The 21,346-nt window shown below is 41.3% G+C and overlaps 3 protein-coding genes across 3 annotated transcripts; 2 read left to right on the forward strand and 1 right to left on the reverse strand.

Annotated features, from left to right (window-relative positions):
• The first annotated feature begins 95 nt into the window (after nt 1-95).
• epor (erythropoietin receptor) lies at nt 96-8,653 on the forward strand. Its single transcript, XM_084926823.1, has 8 exons — nt 96-3,401; nt 3,515-3,650; nt 3,928-4,094; nt 4,439-4,590; nt 4,677-4,833; nt 4,971-5,058; nt 5,191-5,278; nt 5,403-8,653. Exons 1-8 carry the CDS (start codon nt 3,296-3,298, stop codon nt 6,144-6,146), a joined length of 1,638 nt encoding a protein of 545 aa, XP_084782949.1. The 5' UTR covers nt 96-3,295; the 3' UTR covers nt 6,147-8,653.
• Nucleotides 8,429-9,997, reverse strand: swsap1 (SWIM-type zinc finger 7 associated protein 1). The gene is made up of 2 exons (XM_084926824.1): nt 9,728-9,997; nt 8,429-9,329 (listed from the first exon to the last, which is right to left on the reverse strand). The coding sequence occupies exons 1-2, from the start codon at nt 9,995-9,997 to the stop codon at nt 8,769-8,771; spliced, it is 831 nt and encodes a 276-aa protein (XP_084782950.1). The 3' UTR covers nt 8,429-8,768.
• A 342-nt stretch (nt 9,998-10,339) lies between these two features.
• Nucleotides 10,340-20,755, forward strand: znf653 (zinc finger protein 653). The gene is made up of 10 exons (XM_084926822.1): nt 10,340-10,644; nt 14,002-14,042; nt 15,369-15,686; nt 15,794-16,320; nt 16,407-16,584; nt 17,578-17,662; nt 17,789-17,900; nt 17,979-18,093; nt 18,177-18,276; nt 18,490-20,755. The coding sequence occupies exons 1-10, from the start codon at nt 10,340-10,342 to the stop codon at nt 18,665-18,667; spliced, it is 1,959 nt and encodes a 652-aa protein (XP_084782948.1). The 3' UTR covers nt 18,668-20,755.
• The last annotated feature ends 591 nt before the right edge of the window (nt 20,756-21,346 follow it).

Genomic DNA, 21,346 nt, shown 5'->3' on the forward strand with positions numbered 1-21,346 from the left:
AAGAATAACTTGTCTGTGCCTCAACCATGAAAAGTGCCGCACCTCCCCTTTCACTTGAGCCATACCGAGCTCTGCCCCATCCACACAGCACAGATAATTTTCAGCACATCCTCCTCCTCCTCCTCAGACCTGTCTTTCCTTCGAAGAGAACCACTCTGTCACTTTCTTTCTCTTAAGGGAGACTTTAAGCCTGCAGACTTTAAGCCGCCACATACACCTCTTTGACCGCTGTAGCCCCATTAACTACCACGTGAAATCTAGTGAAACATTTATTCAGTGCATTCAGTTTTCTTAGACAAATATTTTTATAGACAGCAACAAGCTAGCTATCAGTTTATCTTGAAAATTTGGATTTGATCGATGAACTGTTTAAATGTGTTATACTGTAGAAACCAGTAATGTCAGGTTCCAATAGGACTTCTCTTCGGTCTAATATTTATTAAGGTATTGATTTCTGATGGATTTTAGCAGCTCCAAGACATTTTGTGCTTGATGAGTCTTGTCCAGGATGCTCCCCTCTAGGGACTGATTAAAGGGAGGAAACATGAATGAGTCTTGCACAGCGTGCTGAAAGTTTTCAGCATTGCCAACCCTCAAGGGCAAGTTTGACAAGAACTTTGCTTTCTTGTCAGGAGTAAAAAAAAAAGGTACCACTGCTGCATATGGTAAATAAAGCTACTGCCTAGAGCTGGTTAACTTAGCCAAGCATAAAGACATCGATATACTAATCTTCATATTCAAAACATGCTGATTTTTTCCCCACTCAGAATATAGTAAATCAGCTGCAGTAGAAGCGTAATAACTACTGTACAAACATGTGTGACCAGTCTACTCCAGTCTAGAGCTTCCCTTCACCTCTTCTTCTTGCTGTTTACTAAATGTCAAGTCTGCCACACAGTGTGATGTACTAGTGTCAGCAAGCCCCTCATGTGACATGTCCTCAGTCACCCCATTGTGCCACTCTTTTCTTTAACGCCTTCTGTCTCACACACACAAACACACACATACTGCTCCCTTAACTGTAGCATGGCACTGTGTTTAGTAGGTGAGCAGTTACAATGTGGTGAATTATCTTTTTTTTCCCTTTGTTTGTTACTGACACGACTGTTTTCAAGAAGTGCAGCACATTACGTGTGTTTGTGCCCAGAAAGGGGGACAACCACTGATCTGTGAGGACGATAAGTCCGGACACCAACCGTGCTGTTGCAACTATCAGGAGGAACAGTGAGCCGGTGCAGAGCATCACTTTATTCCCCGTTACTGTTATAAATCAATGTGAATAAAATGCAGTTTTAGAGTGACTCCACATAATTGTATTTTATACATCTTGTTTTGTTCCTGCTGTTTGGACAAGATTTCAGTGTTGAAAGGTCAGTTTGACCCTCCTGAAAACGTCATCCTGATGGGAAAGATTGAAATTTGGAGCGTCTTTTGGATTTCACCACAGATCAGGGATGGGAATACAAGAATTGTGTGTTGTTGTTTTGTTTTTAAATCTTTTTATTTTTATTATTACCATCCATGTGCAGACTGTTGACTGTCAGTTAGTATTAACCATAGCCTCTGTACAGCGATAGCAGCCTCACACTGCTAACTGCTGGTCAGCCCACTCCCTGCTACTGTACGAGCCTGCGGCCACTTATCACTCGTGTCAGCATGTGCTGCTGAATAGTGATATAGTTTGACAGGTATTAGATGTTATCATATCACGTGTCTCTGGCATGTTGCGATTTGATGCAGGGGTCTAAAATAGGGAAGTTGTGTGCAAGATCAGTAATTCATAACACTACTTGTATTATATCATGCAGTTTTGCAGTGTATTAAAATGGCATGCAAAAACCATGTTTCTCTTACTGAGCTTCTGATGGGGACTGCTGCTTGAAACATGCTGTTCTGCTCTGTCAACTGATATCACATTTTAGTTCAGCAGGTATCTGCCATTGTGCTCAGACGCTCTTGTGCAAACAGGTTTGAACCTCAGCTTTTAGTCCTAGAGATGTTCTTTCTTTCTTATGCTTATGGCATATGTATTTTAATGTCTTACATTCCTGATTGATAGCTTTCTAAAAGATGGGAGATTAGATCCTTTGTGCCGTTTACTATATTTTCTGAATGTGCAGGTTGAACCCATTGTTTGGAAAGAAAAAAGTGCATCTTATAAACAAGGACAAATGTAGAAATCTGTTTATGAAAATAAAGAATATATTCACTACAAAAAAGAGGGGGGGAGCACAATAGTCTGTTCATCTCATAAATGAGTTCTGAAACCTGCACACGTGTCTTTGCGGTCATGGCTACATCTAAGGTTTAATTTATGACCAGGAATCACACATCCTAACCCCAAACATCTGTTTTATCTGAAGAAACAGAGAAACCACATTCTGTCCTTGTCCTCCGCAACAATACAGATGTCTTCTTCCTGCCATAAGACACAACTTCCCTTCCCTATGCAAGGGAGGCCTCTGCTTCTAGACAGAATTCTCACTTAGCTGACTGGAAGGGATGTGAAACTGAAGTGAGCAAATGTATGCAAATGTGTCATTATATAAACAAAACGTAGCTCTTTATGTCGGTGCCCATCTCACAGTCATCATACTGCCCTTTGTAAGTGATGTAAAGACGTGCTGAATTGCATTTAAACTGACGGGGATGGGCTGAGACTACTTATCTTGGGTGAAGAAACAGGGCTGTCTGCACCTCTGATAATACTAGCCAAACCAAGAAAACACGGGGGTGCAGTGAGTAGATAAGGAACCGTTTAGGCCTGCTTCGTACAGAGTGTGAGTGGGTACTCCGCGGTTTCTGTTAAATGAGCACATGCAGGAATTAAACTGTCCAAGGAGACAGCAGGGGACTACAGACCACCTCCTCGGGCCAGTCAGTGTTTGCGCACCATTTCCTCAAAAAGGGGTGTTATCTATCTATCCATCTAAATAGCCATCTATCTATCGATCGAACTCTATCTGCGCGCCTTTACGCAATACAGATCTCAGACATCGCAAACATGTTGTAAACATCAATGAGCGCGTGATTCCCGCCCACCATGCCAAAAAGTTCTGAAAGACTTTATTTGCCCCACCTCTTCTGTTCTCACTCAAGGAGAAAGTAAACAGCTCGGCGTATAAGCACCTTATCGCTCACGAGCAGGCGCGTAATAACCGCGCTGCGCTATGCACGGTATCGAAACACAAAACAAGCGAGGAGAGAGCTGCGGCAGATGTGTTTGTGGCAGGTTGTTTTCCGGTGATGCAGGTGGACAATAGAGGGCCGAGGTCGTTCTGTTCCCCGAGAAGACATGATGACATGTGAGATTCTGAGTAGACTGTTGGCACTTTGCGTGATAGCCTGCGTCGCGCGAGCGGGTTCCACCCTCCAAGACGCTCGAGATTTCGAGGAGAAAGGTAAGGCATCTTTTGGTTTTGTTTTTTTTCTGGAACTTTTCAGGAAGGCGTTAGTGTGCTCCTATCATGCCATTTCACATAGTGCTCTCACATTTCCAATTTGACACCCTCAGTGTCCATTCTCCTGAAAGAAGAACCAGAAACCCCCAAATGCTTTGCTGAAGGGAGGAAGGACTTCACGTGCTTCTGGGAGGAAGATGAGGAGAGAGCTGGCTCTGTGCATCAGTACTCCTTTACATACACCTACCAGTAAGTCACACTCATTATTGGATAAAATGAGTCTATGTGGTGATTTTTCCTTTTATCTCTTTTTCATATTACACAACCTACAATGAAAGTATTTCAGGGTTGGTGGATTTGTGTGGTTTAAGGAGATACCCCTTATACTTTCAGGGGTTTTTTTTACCGCTTCAGTTCCAGAGCCTATTATTAAAAAAATAATCCAAATGCTTGATTTGTTTACAAAACAAAAAATAAAATACAATATTACTATCACAATGTTCCCATTTTCCTCTATCCTGAGCAGAAATGAAAACAGCAGCAGGTGCCCCCTCAGTGCCGTCCCTGCAGCAGGTGGGAAAATGCTGTTTGTATGCCATCTGAACCGAATTCAGATGTTTGTCCAAATGGACATCCAAGTTCATCGGGAGGGAATACTGATACACAATCGCAGCCTCCTCATCGAACTCGTCTGTAAGTGATGTTTTTTTTCTGCAAACGGTGCTCCTGCCAACAAATTCTGCCAAAGCTTAGCACTAGATTAATGCTTTTTAAATATGTTTTTAAGTATTTGTGCCTTACATTCTGCACTAACATGGTTCAAAGTGATGGTTAAAGGGGCTATGCACCTGCTGAGTGCCTAAAAACAAAATTGTGTACTGTAGGTTGAAATAACTGCCATCATCTGCCCATTTCTACTAAGTATGCATGCAGCATTGCATCAAGGTACCTATAGATTTAGGGGAAGTGTTTCAAAGTGAGACTTTGCAGGGAACAGTCTTCCCTTAACTGCTATGCAACTCTATGTCTGTGTGCAGTTCTTCTGGATCCCCCTGCTAATGTAACAGTGAGCAGCACAGGTCAGCAAGGCCAGCTGAATGTCAGCTGGGTGCCACCTCCTCTGAAGTACATGGATGACAGCATGATGTATGAGGTCTTCTATTCTCTGGCTGACAGCCACATCGGGCAGGTAAAGCAGCCTCACCCATTTGAACGTTACTCTGAGCAGCAGGTTTAATGATGGCTGCACATGGACTTTTTGGGGCTTTTTTGCAGGTTGAAGTGGCCCGGGCATGCTCAGAATATATCTTGAGAGGCCTGCAGTCCAGTAGAAAGTACAAGGTTCAAGTCCGTGTAAAACTGGATGGAGTTAGCTACAATGGCTACTGGAGTGCTTGGAGTGACCCAGTGTTCATGGAAACTCTTCCTGCAGGTGGTTATTCACATCAAAATACATCACAAATATATTATGTACCCCAAAAGCACTGGCATCTCATGAAAGGGACTAAATGTTTTTTTGTACCGTATTCAGAGATCTAACACACATTGATCATTCTGTTCCTCCCCTAGAATTTGATCCACTCATCATCTCCCTGACGCTCATCATCTCTTTCATCTTCATTGTCCTGTGTCTTGCTATGCTCCTGTCCCATCATAGGTCAGTCAGCCTGGCCCACACAAACAGATTGCTTACTGTCTGGTCTCAAAAAATGTCCTTCAAGAATTTTAAGTAGCAATAACAGAAAACACAAGTTGTGAAATATATCTTAAGAGTCTGTTCCTTTTCTAGGTTCCTTATAAAGAAGATTTGGCCAGCTATTCCAACTCCTGACAGCAAATTTCAGGGTCTTTTTACCATTTATGGTGGGAACTTTCAGGTAAGAAAAATATTAAGAGTCTACAGCCGTGCAGACTGAGCCTTAGCCTGGCACAATGACACTTTGATCTTAATGTAACATGCTCACATCAACACCATCATATTCTTTTTGTCTTTTTCTATAGGAGTGGTTAGGGCAAACCAATGGAGGTTTGTGGTTGACGCCAGCTTTCATCTACTCAGAAGAATGCCCCTCTCCTCTGGAAGTACTCTCAGAACTGAGCCTATGCCCCTCACTGCCCTCTCCACCTCTGCCACCCAAGGCCTCTAGAGCTTTGAGTGCAGTCAGGAATGAGGGCAGGGAATTGAGGAATGGGGTTGAAGAGAGAGCACTGTTGGTAAAAGACAATTTAGATGGCGAGACAGATGGGGAAAGAGCCGCACCGCACCACCACTGGTTACTGGACCGCTTGCGGGCACTCCACCAGCACCAGGTTCCCTGCTCGCAGTCTTCTCTGCTGGAGTCTCAAGACACCTACGTCACCCTCAGTGCCAACAACAACAGTGACGATGAGCGCGTGGATAGCAACCTTGAGGAAGCCTTGCCCCTTGAGGCTCTTTTTCCCTCTGGAAATACAGCATTGTGTGAATCTCACTCTGACCTGGGATCAGCGCCTCAAAGCTCTGGATCAGGTTGCATTTCTTCCCAGTCCAGTTTTGAGTACCCAAACCATGCCTGGATGGCCAAGGGCCCCGGGTACACCTACATGGCAGTGGCAGACTCTGGGGTCTCAATGGACTATAGCCCCATGAGCAGAGTTGATGAAAATGGAAAAGTGCCTGTCTACACTAACGAGTACAAGAACGCGATCCCTGCTCACAGGAAACCCTTCTTGGTGAGGCAGTACCCTGTCCATGGTGATGGCTGAGAGGAAGCTAAACTGTTTTAAAACAGACTCTGTAAGGGAATTTGGATATTCATCCAAGGCAACATGGCTTCCCATCAACTGTTACGAAAGTAACTGGGGAGGTGACTGACACCACAGTGTAAGCTAAAGAACTCTGTACAGGACACTGAGGGATTGAACTTCTTGAGTTTCTCCACCATGAAGAATTTTGTAAAGCTTCATGTTAAGGCATACATATTGACCATTAACAGGTTTGTTATTAGCATGCATACTGGTAGCAGACTGGTTCTTTATTAGTCATTATAAAGCACTTTCTGATGCTGCAGTCTGCACCATATACTACAAAGATAATTAATTTGCTATCTAATTACTGCTCATTGATGGTAAATAAGGAAGTAGTTATTCATAACCTATTGCCAATATAATAGCAGTTTTCCTTTTATAGCATTTAATGAATACGGGGTATTCTTGAGAAAGACTGCACAAAAGTAAGTGTTAAGTAAGTGTTGTAATAGTGTTAAAAAACCTGTAGGTTGACAGAGGTGCAAAGGAGCAAGAAGTACAAACTTGGCACCGCTAACACCATTCTCCTTATTAATTGATAGCATACTTTTGTTTTCATATCATGTTTAAGGTATAGAATAAATGTACTGCTTTAACTAAATTTTATCATTTTCAGCTGATAGAGCTTTTATATTTCTCAGCATGAGGCACCATTTAGCACCCTAATTCACACATCACAAAAGCTACACAGACAAAAATGAACTTGCTTAAAGCAGTTCATGCTGCTTGGTTAGAGCAGCATTCTCTATATAATGCTTTCCGTGCAGCATAACAGAATTTTAGGTGAACAAAACAGTAGGAGTTATGTCTTCTTGTTAGAAGTAATGCGACTTTCACATTTTTTACATTGTTGTAAAGTCAAACTTCAAGTTTCTGCAATCTTTGATAAATTGTATCATTACCGACATTAAACTGTGAAATAGCACCTACTCAGTCATCCAATTACCAGAAGAAACTTTGTACAAACATCATCATACACATAGCAGTTATTAATATCTATGTATACTTTTGTTCAGCTCACCACTAAATACTGAATGAAGGCCTGGAAAAAAACTCTGCCAGAGCAGGTTTTTGATGATCATATTAATTAAGGCTTTGTGCAAGAACAAGCTCGTCATCACAGCTGTTGTTACTTAATTTTTCATCATCACTGCTGTGAAAAAGAAAGCGTGAAACAGTTGTGTTTTTTTTTCAAACTCAGATTACTCAGCATCAAGTGTGTATTATTCCAAAACGACAAATAAACTTAGCTTTTCTAACATTTGCTAAAATCTATAACGCTCTCTGTCTTTTTAAAAATAATTATGGCAAATCTGGCAGCCATCTGCAGTTATGGAAAAGCATGCCCTCTTTCAGTTAATGGAACCTCCATTGTATTATTGTAGGGTCTTTACCTCACAATATAAAAGGCCTTGAGGCAATCTTTTTGGGATATGACGCTATAAAAATATAATTGAATTGATCTCAGTTCTCGAGCTTTAAGTGACAGGTGTACTCAGTCTTTCTATACTGCTCCTGCATTTTGGCTTTGCTTTTGATAAGTAATATATATTTTTAATATGTTATTTGCAGGTGTTCATTTGAGGTTTTTTAAATTTTAAGAACTTTTGGATATTTTGGATCATATCCAAGTGTGAAACTCACTGTACTTGTACATAATAATACAGTTTTTGTTTTCTGTTTTTATCACAATTGTTTGAGAGGATGATCAAATCTGTAAATTGCTGCCATTTCCAAGAAAACCTTGGATCTTGAAGTAAAAGAAATCTAGTAACCACTACTAATGCAGGGCGTGGGGACATTTTAAGCCAATATCCATTTTCATCAATCACTCCAAAAACTTGATTTCCATACTTTTGCACATCCTTGTTTGATTTTGTTGCTCAAAAACATCTAGCAACTGAAATTGTAGTTACTCTAAAACCACGATTCTCAACACTGTTGAATTATTTTAGTCCAGCAAAGTGTGATATGGCAGGAAAACAAATTTTATAGCGCAAAAACTGACAACTCGCTAGCTTTCACAGTTAGTTTGCGAGAGCTTTTCTATAATAAAGTTGTCTTTTCCCCTACAAACAGGATCTAGCTCTTTACTATGGGGAACTCCCCAATGTGTATTTCTTTATGCTTAAATATACATAATAAGAGAAACTTTTTCATTTTGTAATTTATTTGAATGTGATATCAGCTACTGAAGTCTCGAGTTTCACAAATTATGATAAAAGAAAGACAAACAGAAAAGCATTACACTGTGTGTTTATTGGAATTTACAATGTGTTTTAGAGACTTTTTGCTCTGTGTCATTTTGTCTTGTTATTAAGGCACTCTCAGCCAAAAATGTTGGAAAACCACTGTTTAGTTTAAGACATACACATTCCTTAAACGTCTTTGTAAAGACTGTTAATGTTTTTGATTAACCTTCATGTCATTTAAAATTCAAACTCATTAAATATTGTACTGCTACAGCTGTTATGGTCCTTTTACCTGATATCTGAAAGGAAGAGCTTTTTTCCCCCATTTTTTGATAATCCTGTGACACTGTAATGTAGCTGTGACTACCGTCTCTACACAAAATTTCTCTCAGACCAACTTAAACTCCATTAAACCATCAGGAAAAATGAAGAGCTTCCACTCTTGGGCTACACCTGGCCTGTCGTTATAGTCTTCAGTAAAAGAAGGGTCTGTGATTCCTCTCCCGGAAAGGTAAATGTGCCAGACTTCCTGTACAGCAGCTGCTGTAGCTTCATAGCCGCTGTCCTGGTCCAGAGTACAGCGTACCTGGAAATAGCGGTCAAGTACATCAAGGATAGGATCTGTTGCAGATGGATCCCCACCAGTGTTCACCTCCGACAAGAAAGAGGCAATAATGCGGCAGGGGGCTGAACTTGAACCCCGCTGTTCCAGGACTTGCGTGAGAAAGGCAGCAGTGTCACACAGCAGCGCAGCAATGTGCGCAGCGCAAGACTTCTCCCCAGGGTGAAATCCACTTTGGCTGCTGCCCCCAGGACCAGACAGGAAGCTCTCCAGTCTGTCGACTATGATGAGTGAAGGAGGTGTGGGGGACGTGTTGGTAGGTTCATGAAGGCTGGCCACCTGCTGGAGGAGTTCCTCCACTGTCCTGGGATAGGAAAACTTGATTTTCTTTGACAAAAAATATATAAATAAATAGATTATTAATAATAACAACAACAATAATAATAATGATAAATACATAAACACACAAAAAATGAAAAGCTAAATAAATCATGGTAGATTATTGATTTAACCACCTAAACACTTGCACAGGTCTGTAACGTTTATATATTCATATTATAAAACGTAAATAGCATTCACGGATTGGATGATCTGCAACTAAATGACTAAATAATTAAATAAAATGCAAGCACCAATGTTGGAAGAAGAGAAAACTTCCATGACAACAACCCTCAAAACACTAACACACAAGGCACCTGGGCTACTAAAATGTTGTTTATCACGAGTAGTGAAAAAAAAAAGCTTTTGCGAATTTGGGCACAGTTTAAACATAAAACGACCCCTACCTTTAGACTTTCTGGGCTCAGGTTGGGAACACATCTCTGCAGAGACGGTGGAAGGCTCTGGATCTGAGTCTGGGTAAAGAACATCACTTTTATGCCCATCTCCGCGGCAGCTGTGACGGAAGCCAAAAGCAGCACGGAGCGGCTGAGGCTGTGGTCTCCGACCACCAGGGTGCTGCAGGTCGTTGGTGACGGAGTAATAGCTTTGACGTCCTTCTTTAAATCGGATTGTGACATAAATGTCCGAAAAACGAGCGTCAAAATATCAGCCATGTGTCACAATCCCACAATCAACACTTTACTAACCAAAAATGATGCTCTGGCTCAAGCTTCCCGCGTTTGTTTACATGGTGCACGATGGTGTTCGTGCTACTGCAGTCCGGATGCAACGCATTGTGTCCATTGTAACGTTCCGCTCGGTCCACACGGTTCATATTTCTATTAGCATTTCACCGATGTCTTCGCCTAGCTTAAAAGGAAAAACTAGATATTGCCAACGCAAAGTTTATGAATCTATAGCGCGAGGAAGACGAGCTCAAAATGCGTTGATATCAGTGTTTCCTGCGAGTCCTTACACAACTTCCGGCATGTCGGATAATCAAAGCATCAGCTGTTATGGCCAAGATGGCGCATCAGCTGGCAGAAGTGGAGGCTCCCCTGGACACAAACCAAGCCGGGGAGCAAGGAAAGGGTGTTTTGAGGCGCTGTAGGGGGCGACCCAGGCTCACAGACTCCGACCGAGCGCAGAGGCGGCTGGAATCCAGAAAGAAGTACGATGTCAGGAGGGTGTACCTCGGAGAGTCGCACAAGCTGTGGAGTGATCTCCGCAGGCGGACCGGTCTGAGCGACGCCGGGCTGGCAGAATATCTCATCCTACTCAACTCCACCTGTGGAGAAAAATACCAGCAGAAATACTGCGGGTAGGAATGTGCTGCAGACACGTTATCTAACCAGAGTGGTATATTGACTAGCTCTTTTCTTCTGTCAGACATTGCTCTTCACATTTGTGCTAGTTTTCATCTTAAAGGGCACTTACTGTTATAACTGGACTCTACAAGGGTATATTTTCATAATTCACTGTTCAAAAATAATCTTTGTTTATGCCCTAGTTCAGTCCCTCTGTTCGTTCTCACTCCCCCTCCCCTTAAGCCAACTCTTTCCTGATTTGCTGCATATAGCAAACAGGTTTGAAATAAATGTTGCAATTTGTAACATCATATTTAATACGAGTACCCACCATTGTAACAGTATGATAAAAAGCAAGAAAAAGCACAATAGTTCAATTCAATTCAATTCAATTCAATTTTATTTATATAGCGCCAAATCACAACAAAAGTCGCCTCAAGGCGCTTCATAGATACAGAGAAAAACCCAACAATCATATGACCCCCTATGAGCAAGCACTTTGGCGACAGTGGGAAGGAAAAACTCCCTTTTAACAGGAAGAAACCTCCGGCAGAACCAGGCTCAGGGAGGGGCGGCCATCTGCTGCGACCGGTTGGGGTGAGAGAAGGAAGACAGGATAAAAGACATGCTGTGGAAGAGAGACAGAGGTTAATAACAGATATGATTCAATGCAGAGAGGTCTATTAATACATAGTGAGTGAGAAAGGTGACTGGAAAGGAAAAACTCAATGCATCTTGGGAATCCCCCGGCAGCCTACGTCTATTGCAGCATAACTAAGGGAGGATTCAGGGTCACCTGGTCCAGCCCTAACTATATGCTTTAGCAAAAAGGAAAGTTTTAAGCCTAATCTTAAAAGTAGAGATAGTTTCTGTCTCCCGAATCCAAACTGGAAGCTGGTTCCACAGAAGAGGGGCCTGAAAACTGAAGGCTCTGCCTCCCATTCTACTTTTAAATACTCTAGGAACAACAAGTAGGCCTGCAGAGCGAGAGCGAAGTGCTCTAATAGGGTGATATGGTACTACAAGGTCATTAAGATAAGATGGGGCCTGATTATTTAAGACCTTGTATGTGAGGAGCAGGATTTTGAATTCAATTCTGGATTTAACAGGAAGCCAATGAAGGGAAGCCAAAACAGGAGAAATATGCTCTCTCCTTCTAGTCCCTGTCAGTACTCTTGCTGCAGCATTTTGGATTAGCTGAAGGCTTTTCAGTGAGTTTTTTGGACATCCTAATAATAATGAATTACAGTAGTCCAGCCTGGAAGTAATAAATGCATGAACTAGTTTTTCAGCGTCACTCTGAGACAGGATATTTCTAATTTTAGAGATGTTGCGCAAATGGAAGAAAGCAGTCTTACATATTTGTTTAATATGTGCGTTGAAGGACATGTCCTGGTCAAAAATGACTCCAAGGTTCCTCACAGCGTTACTGGAGGCCAATGCCATCCAGAGTATGAATCTGGTTAGATACCATATTTCTAAGATTTTCAGGGCCGAGTACAATAACCTCAGTTTTATCTGAATTAAGAAGCAGAAAGTTAGCGGCCATCCAGGTCTTTATGTCTTTAAGACATTCCTGCAGTTTAACTAATTGGTGTGTGTTATCTGGCTTCATGGACAGATAGAGCTGGGTGTCATCTGCATAGCAGTGAAAATGTATGCTATGTCTTCTAATGATGCTGCCTAAGGGAAGCATGTATAATGTAAACAGAATTGGTCCTAGCACTGAACCCTGTGGAACTCCATAATTAACCTCAGTGTGTGAAGAGGACTCTCCATTTACATGCACAAATTGGAGTCTATTAGATAGATATGATACAAACCACTGCAGTGCAGTACCTGTAATACCTACAGCATGTTCTAATCGCTCTAATAGGATATTATGGTCGACAGTATCGAACGCTGCACTGAGGTCTAGCAGGACAAGCACAGAGATGAGTCCACTGTCAGAGGCCATAAGAAGATCATTTGTAACCTTCACTAAAGCTGTTTCTGTGCTGTGATGAGCTCTGAAACCTGACTGAAACTCTTCAAATAAACCATTCCTCTGCAGATGATCTGTTAGCTGTTTGACAACTACTCTTTCAAGGATTTTTGATATGAAAGGAAGGTTGGAGATTGGCCTATAATTAGCTAAGACTGCTGGGTCTAGAGATGGCTTTTTGAGTAAAGGTTTAACCACAGCCAGCTTGAAGGCCTGTGGTACATAGCCGACCATTAGAGATAGGTTGATCATATTTAAGATCGAAGAATTAATCAATGGCAGGACTTCTTTGAGCAGTTTTGTAGGAATGGGGTCTAAAAGACACGTTGATGGTTTGGAGGAAGTAATTATTGAAGTTAACTCAGAAAGATCAATTGGAGAAAAAGAGTCTAACTTAACATCAATGGTACTAAGAGTAGCTGTAGATAATATTACATCTGTGGGATGATTACTGGTAATTTTTTCTCTAATGATAAAAATTTTATTTGTGAAGAAGTTCATGAAGTCATTACTAGTTAACGTTAAAGGGATGGTTGGCTCAACAGAGCTCTGACTGTTTGTCAGCCTGGCTACAGTGCTGAAGAGAAACCTGGGGTTGTTCTTATTTTCTTCAATCAGTGATGAATAGTAAGATGTTCTGGCTTTGCGGAGGGCTTTCTTATAAAGCAGCAAACTATTTCTCCAGGCTAAATGATGATCCTCTAAATTTGTGACACGCCATTTCCTCTCCAGATTACGAGTCATCTGCTTTAGGGTACGTGTTTGAGAATTATACCACGGAGTCAGGTACTTCTGATTAGAGACCTTAGTTTTCACTGGAGCTACAGTATCCAGAGTCGTACGTAGTGAGGAGGTGAAATTATTAACAAGATAATCAACCTCTGTTGGGGTAGCGTTCAGATAGCTGCTCTGCTCTGTGTTGGTACAGGGCATTGAAGATGATAACAGTGGGTGGATTATATTCTTAAACTTAGTTACAGCGCTTTCAGAAAGACATCTACTTTGATAAAATCTACTCTCCACCGCTGTGTAATCAATTATTGTAAATGTAAATGTTATCAGGAAATGATCAGACAGGAGAGGGTTTTCAGGAAACACTGTTAAATGTTCAGTTTCTATGCCATATGTTAAAACAAGATCTAGAGTGTGATTAAAGTGGTGGGTGGGTTCTTTTACATTTTGAGAGAAGCCAATTGAGTCTAATAACAGACTAAATGCCATGTTGAGGCTGTCATTTTTAGCATCTACATGGATGTTAAAATCACCCACAATAATTATTTTATTTGAGCTCAGAACTAAATTAGATATATAGTTCAACTTTAGATAAGTACTGTTTGTTTGTTGTGACTAATCTGTTTTTTCCAAATGATGTGTTTCTGTGTTGCAGGAAGAAGATTGCCCCAGAAGTCTCGGCAAAACAGAAAAGAGGTGTGTGGAGCCATTATTACATGGAAATATTTCCAATTTAAGCACTAGGGTTTGAGGTTGGGAATGAAGTCTGTTTAAAGTGGCTCAGTTATTTGGTGTATCAAACTGGAGCTTGCCATAATGTTTTCCAGAGAAAAGTGCTTGCATCAAGTTAAATACACAGACAATAAAGATCCAAAATTTCACAAAGATCCAGAAGAACAGTTTTGAGGTTATAACTTAAAAAGAGTATTGTATTACACATTTTTCATTATTTTTTAAGCAGTGTGTGAGTATTTATTTACTTATTCCAACATAAAACTTGAGTACAGTGCCACATCCCAACACAAATCCCTATCCTAAAGCGGATATGCATGAAATGTTTCTCATATTGTTTAAGTGTGAATGCAAATGTTACTGCATTTTCTAATGTTTTATAACTAAAAATCAAGTTTTCAACATTATCAACATGTTATGAAAAATGAAAAAATAAAAATAGTATTAATTACATAATTGTATGTGAAATGTAATCAAAGCAGTCAAACAACTAGAACTTCTTTAAATTTCGGCTGGTCTCCTTTTCAAGGGGATCGATCTCTTTGTGCACCTCTTTCAGTGCTGCTACTATTCTTAGATCACACCCTAGGTGTCTCATTCTGCACGCTTGCACCCTCCATCTGCAAATTATCCATCTACTTCAAACCTGTGGCATAGAGCAAACAGTCATATCTGTGTCAGACTGATCAGACGTTCACCAGTCATTAGAGCCAAGTCTGCAACATTTTCAAACATTGGAAGATGTCTTCCATGTCAAAGCCTGAGTGCAACCAGGAGCATGCTCATTTCTGTGGTGCTGCATGGAGAAATCCTTCAATAAATATCCTGATCTGTGGCACTTTGGCACTTGTTGTGCCATCATGCTGCTTAGGGCAATATTGTTCTTCACTACCTGCAGTACTTGCTACATTTGCATCCCTGCTTCACCAAAGTGAACTTGTACTTGAAGCATTGCTGTTTTGACTCAGTGGAGGAGATCTAGTGCAAGAGTTATGTTAGACCAGGACTTCCATGGCGTGATCTAAAATAGGCAGCATTTCTGCAAACAGAAAGGTCACCTTGAAGCCAACTGTGACCAAATTTAAATATTTTTGCTTTATGCATGTTTACACTGACTCAACATTTATTCTTCTTTGCTAAGGAATCAACTTTCATGTACGCTATTACTGCACGTGTTGAGTCTTAGTTGATATGTGGTTAATCTCATTCTATAAACTGTTTATCCAACAAAAATTAATCTGCTATTCATCATCCATCTCATATGCCCCCCACCCCGGCATATACGCTCAGGCAGGAAGCAATGTGTGTCCAGCCTCCAGAGCCTGGTGTGTTGGTACCAGCAGCACTCGCACTCTTGCCCACACGAGCCCCAGCTTAGAGCTCTAGAGACCCAGTCCAACTTCTCCACCACTGCAGTCTGGCAATGTGAAGGCAACCACTCGTTTGTGCAATACCTTTTCTCACCTCTGGGGGAGGCAAGTGACTCTGAGCATGAGGAGGGAGTGAACAGGGACAGCGATGGAGAGTGTGCAGTCAAAACAGACGTGTCTGTAGCAAAAAACATAGTAAGCCGGAAGAGAAGGAAGGAGGCTCACAGACAGTTGAAAGGTGTGTAGAATCGTACTGTAAGTGTTTGTTTTGTTGTGTAGACTTCAGTAAATCCTACATTTCTTAATGACCAACTTGCCCTTTTATTAATCATTTTCTTTTTGTAGACATGGGAGAAAATGTGGATGTTTCTGAGGAACATCAGGAAACTGTAAGCCAGGTAGAAGAGGTTGTAGTTCCAACCCCTGAAGCCAGCGTACTGGCCTCTTCCAAGGATGCTCCGCTGACAGGACAGCCTATCTGGGAAGTGGAGATGGTGCGACAGCAAGGCTCCCTCACAGCGGCTTTTCACTCTGTCCCCACAGAGGAAGAGGAGGAGACTGAAGATCTGAGGCAAGGTAAGGATAGAGGGGAAGAAGAACACCTCAGAGAAGAGGAAGTCAGGACTGTTAGGCATGATTACGAGTGCGTTATGACGGCATCCTTAGCTGATGAACTTGACAAGTCTGATGAGGACTTGGTGCTGTCGCAGAGCCTGAGTGGCTCAGTGCGCCTGAGTGCTCAGACAGAACTATCAGTCCCACCGACCATGCAGGTCCAAGAGCAGAGCGAACTATTTGAGCCTCAGACTCTGCAAACGGTGGTGACCGGCTGTGAGATTCCTGACCAGAGGACGGCTTTGGAGGGCTCACAGGTAGGTAAACGAGTATCTCACACAAATAAGACTGCAGGAGGAGTGTGTTACTCTTTTTCATAAACTACATTTCCCATCGTTCCTAGTTAATTATCATCACTGGCCCCAGCTACGAAGCCCTGGCATCCGAGGGAATCCAACTCAACATGGGAGGCGGAAATGTGGAGGAAGTCACCTGCACCGTCATTGGGGGCGTCACCTACAACCAGGTGTGCACGGCTGACTCGAAAATCAGAACAGCAGAGGATGAGGACTCCATGACAGGTGCGCTACTTTGGAACTCGAAATTTCTGGACTTTGAGATGAAATGTTCCTATATCTGTCAGTCTTTTGATGATCATTTGATACTCAAAGTGTTCAGTCTTATTGTAATAAATAAAGCATAATTAAAATTATCTGATGTTTTATGTTTGAAATGTAACATTTGTTGCTAAAAAATGAGCATAAAAGCTCTGAAGAAGTTTTGAAGTTGTAAGTTGTTGTAAGTTCCTAATAAAAACACAGCAATTAAATATTAAAATATTCAACTGTGCGCATCTTGAAAACTGTAAGCATTTTGTGAAAGTTTAGGTTCTAATAGGAAGCACATCCATTCTGGGAATGATTTCCACTTTTAAAAGATGCTTACAGTAATCGGCTTCACTAAGTCTGCTGGCTGACTCTGTGAGAGACTGTTACATGTCCATAACTGACATCACTGGACATGCAATAAAGTGCCTCTTTTTGTTTTGGGTTTATTTACTGTCAGCAAACTCAAGAGAAGTATATTTACATAGATTTGAATCATACCTGTTTCATGTAAACATCCCGTCCATTGATTTCCATGTGAATAAAACACAGAACTTGAATGTTATGTTCGTGCTACTGAGATGTGTCAATTCAAGTTATATAAGCATATATTTGATTATGTTTATATAAATTCATGCCAGTGTATATATGTCTAAATCACATGCATTTTAGTGCCACTGCTCGCAGTGGGCATGAACTTTGTAAAACAGGAAGTTCTAGATTACCTGTGTGAATCCCTTTTGCTCTCCTGCAACATGCAGCACCAGTCTGATAGTTTCTGACTAAATCCAGCCAACACCTAATACCAAGAAAGAGTAGCTGAGTGTAATGTGCACTGATTTGCATTTTGTTTTCTTTACACTTTGGATATTGACTTAAATGATTTGAATTTTCTTCCCAGCACTCAGATTTGACTAATGGAAGTCTTTATGTTTTCTCTAAAAGAATTTACTTGTCGTTTCCCTGCAGGTTTGACTGACAAACAACTGCTGCAGCCCAGTGTTGACACTTTGGAGCTGGGCAGTGACAGACAGCTGCAGAGGAGTCTGAGCAGGTTTGAGACTCACGTACTCAACATCATCTTAAAAGCAAATAGAGAATGCCATTGTCATCAGGTCACTGTTTTAAGTTGGTCTCCTTAGTGTGCCGCTCAGTCCATTGCCCCTTTTTGCAATGTCAGGTCAAAGAGAAGCAGACGAGGCCCGGTGATCGAGGCTGATGGGATGCTCAAGATGTTCCACTGTCCGTACGAGGGTTGCAGTCAAGTCTATGTAGCAATTAGCAGCTTTCAGGTAAAGTTAATTAGTCGTGCTCTGCATTTGAGCTTTTTCTGTTTCCACACGCGAGATCTAAATGTCTGCTCTCTGTAGAATCATGTGAACCTAGTTCACAGGAAAGGAAGGACAAAGGTTTGCCCCCACCCTGGCTGTGGAAAGAAATTCTACCTGTCGAACCATCTGCATCGCCACATGATCATCCATTCTGGTGAGTTCGCAAAAGACACCCCTGTGTATTGCCTGCGTGTTATCTGCATATACTTCCAAATGTAAACATGAATCTTCCTACAGGCGTTAGAGATTTTATCTGTGAGACTTGTGGAAAGTCATTTAAACGCAAAAATCACCTGGAGGTTCACAGGCGGACCCACACAGGAGAAACTCCACTCCAGTAAGTTACTAATGCTTCAAACAGATCCTATTGTTACTCTTTTTAGTAATTAAACACTCAGAAGTTCAGATCACTGTTGCTTTATATTGGAATTAAAATGTGGAGCAATTGTTGAGTCACTAGTCTCTCTGGGAGCTAAATTTATTACATGGCCCCAAATATTAACATTCTCACATACATCTTGTCACCCACGTCATCGTCATCATCTGTCAGATGTGAAATCTGTGGCTACCAGTGTCGCCAGCGCGCATCCCTGAACTGGCACATGAAGAAACACACTCCAGAGGCCCACTACAACTTCACCTGTGAGTTCTGTGACAAGAGGTTCGAGAAGCTGGACAGTGTCAAATTCCACAAGTTAAAGAGTCACCCAGACAAGCAGGCAACCTGAGGTGCATAAGCATTACTGGCTGGACACCTCCGAGACCAAAGGAAGTCTTCCAGTGAAGAGAGGGACTTTGCCGCGTCTGTATTGCCTTGCACGTCCAGGGCAATGAACATCAGCCGTGTTCTTACAGGCTGAGGATGAAGGCAGGAGTGACTCGGACTAACAGCTGTGCAGGACGCATGCTGTGTCAGAGGCTAATTTCCTCATTTGGTAAAGAGTGATTCCTAAATATTTCAAGCAACTGTTCACATACCAGACTTGGCAAAATCAGTCAGAATTAATTTGATATGTTTTCTGTTTTTGTTTTGTTTTTCAGGACAATTTCCGATATTAAAAAAGAAGAAGTGATTAAACATAGCTGTAAACATTAGCAAGGCTCGTTAACTAGCTTGCTAGTGACTGTTGCTTTCTGAGCTAGTTGTGCTTTGTTACATGTTCATTTTTATTTGGGGTTACAGATTAAGTAAAAGAACCGGTCACATTCATGACCAGCCCACACACCGGGTAGTATTTCCCCACTCTGTGGGAACCAATTCAGGATGCTAATTTTTTTCAGCAACCATATTTGTTTCCTCTGGCGTGAGCAGACAGTCATGTAATAATAAATGTTTTTGTAGGCTATGGAACGTGTCCTGCAGTTACATAAAGGGCATATTGAAAACATACAAAAAAAATGTATTTTTTCATGTGTAACCATGAAGATCTCTGTTTCCTTAAACAATTCAGTTCAGTTTCATTTATACAATGCTAAATCCCAAAAGCTGTCACCTTAAGGTGCTTTAAATAGTAAAGTCAATATAAAGTCCAGCAATCAGACGACCCCATATAAGCAAGCACTTTGCAAAAGTGGGAAGGAAAAACTCCCTTTTAACAGGACGAAACCTCCAGCAGAACCAGGCTCAGGGAGGGGCAGCCAGCTTTAACTGGTTGTGGGTGAGTGTTCCCACTCACAGGACAAAAGACACTAATGGCATAGAGCTAAAAGGTCAAAATAGTGCATCACGGGAAGCCCCCTGGAGCTTAGGTTTATCACAGCTTAACTAAGGGATGGTTCATTGTGACGAGCCCTAGTTTATAAGCTTTTTGAAAAAGGAAATACTTCATTGGTTTCTCGGCTTTGCTCGTTAAAAAGCAAAATCCCCAGCTGATTTAAATATAGCTAAACTCAAATTCGCAGTCCTCTTCCGAAGCACCATTGCTACGTTTGAATCGATCCCTGGAAGTCTTATTCTGACCACTTACGTCTGTGGTCCTGGTAAAATCGACTTTCGTGTCAAAATGATTAAGAAAGTACTTTCAGCTCCTTTGATATTTTCCAAGTTGATGAATCTGCAGGTTTTAATTTAGCACAGATATTATGTGAGGTTGGTGCAACTCTAGCATATATATAATGTGCTAGCCACTACACCATGGACTCACTAGACTGACCTATGAGTCATAACTGTTAAGGAGACCTGTATCTCTGTCTGTGACCTGGAAAACAAACAACTATTTTCAGTTTTCTTTGTCATTTACAAGTTAGAGTTTAAAGTCCTGAGCTATCTGATTAGTTGGAAATGGCCTCCTCAAACACAGCAACTATTGTTTGCTCTCTGTCAGTGCAGTAAAATTCAAATTTTTATCCATCCTGACAAAGTTAATTCACAACCCTTCTACTTGCTTCATTTGGCTTCCTGCTTATTTGCCAAAACTAAATTCAAATTGGAAGAGAGTGGTTTTGGCACGTTTGCAGAGAGGAGCGATTTGCTTTTTATGGGCAGAATCACAGAACTGATCGATCCAGGTAACATAACTGGTCTGTAGGTTGTGTCTGTCTACACTGCATGTACAAATTCAAATGTAGGCTTTTCTGTTTTAGTCACTCAAGGCGACTGTTAGCTGCGTTGCTCGGGAGAGCAGTATTTATTTGACAGAGTCCAATGGGAAAGCATGTGAGATTGATGTGACAGTTTCTCAGGAAAATTCACCTTTGTCTTCTTGTCCTGTGATATTTTTTTGTATTTTTATTTTATTTTTTTAAGAAAATGTACTTTTTCTTCTCTTCTGTCACTTTGGCTAACTGGTGAATCAGTAAAAAATATGTCACTATGACTCATGTTTGTGCCATTTCTTTCTTTTTTCTTAATGACACCTATTTGACACATGATTAATATGCAGGCTGTTTGTGCCTGTTACATAATGCAACCCAGGGTGTGTGTATGTGTGTGTTTTTGAGTGGGTGTGCATAAGGAGTAAGAAGCATCATGAAAACCATGCAGATGACGCCTAGTTATGAAATCTTTTCACAGGATCTGGACCCTGTGAGTCAGAAGAATATTGAACATTAGAAAATGGTTTCAGTAAAACGTTTAGCTTGGGGCACATTAGAATCCTCCTGGTCACATTAAAATACTGAGATGAGATGCTTAGGAAAGAAATTACAGGTTTTCCGAGTGAAATATGAGGTCATCCAATAGGCTACCAAGATTTATTTAGTCTTCACGTCTGCTGCGCCTTAACTCAACATTTTGCTAGTGTTTTTGATCTGTTCTTCTTTCTTTAACAATTTTGAGTGAGTGGTTTTTGACCCTCTTTGATCTTTTTTTTATTAGCTTGTGTGATTTTCAAGTAAAACAAAAGTCACAGTGTAAGCAACATGAGGCCAAAGTCAGAGGAGCAGTCATCTTGCTGAGTACTAACTTT

This window comes from Perissodus microlepis, chromosome 4 (assembly GCF_051167445.1).
Source record: "Perissodus microlepis isolate ML-2025 ecotype Zambia chromosome 4, ASM5116744v1, whole genome shotgun sequence".
Taxonomy (NCBI): domain Eukaryota; kingdom Metazoa; phylum Chordata; class Actinopteri; order Cichliformes; family Cichlidae; genus Perissodus; species Perissodus microlepis.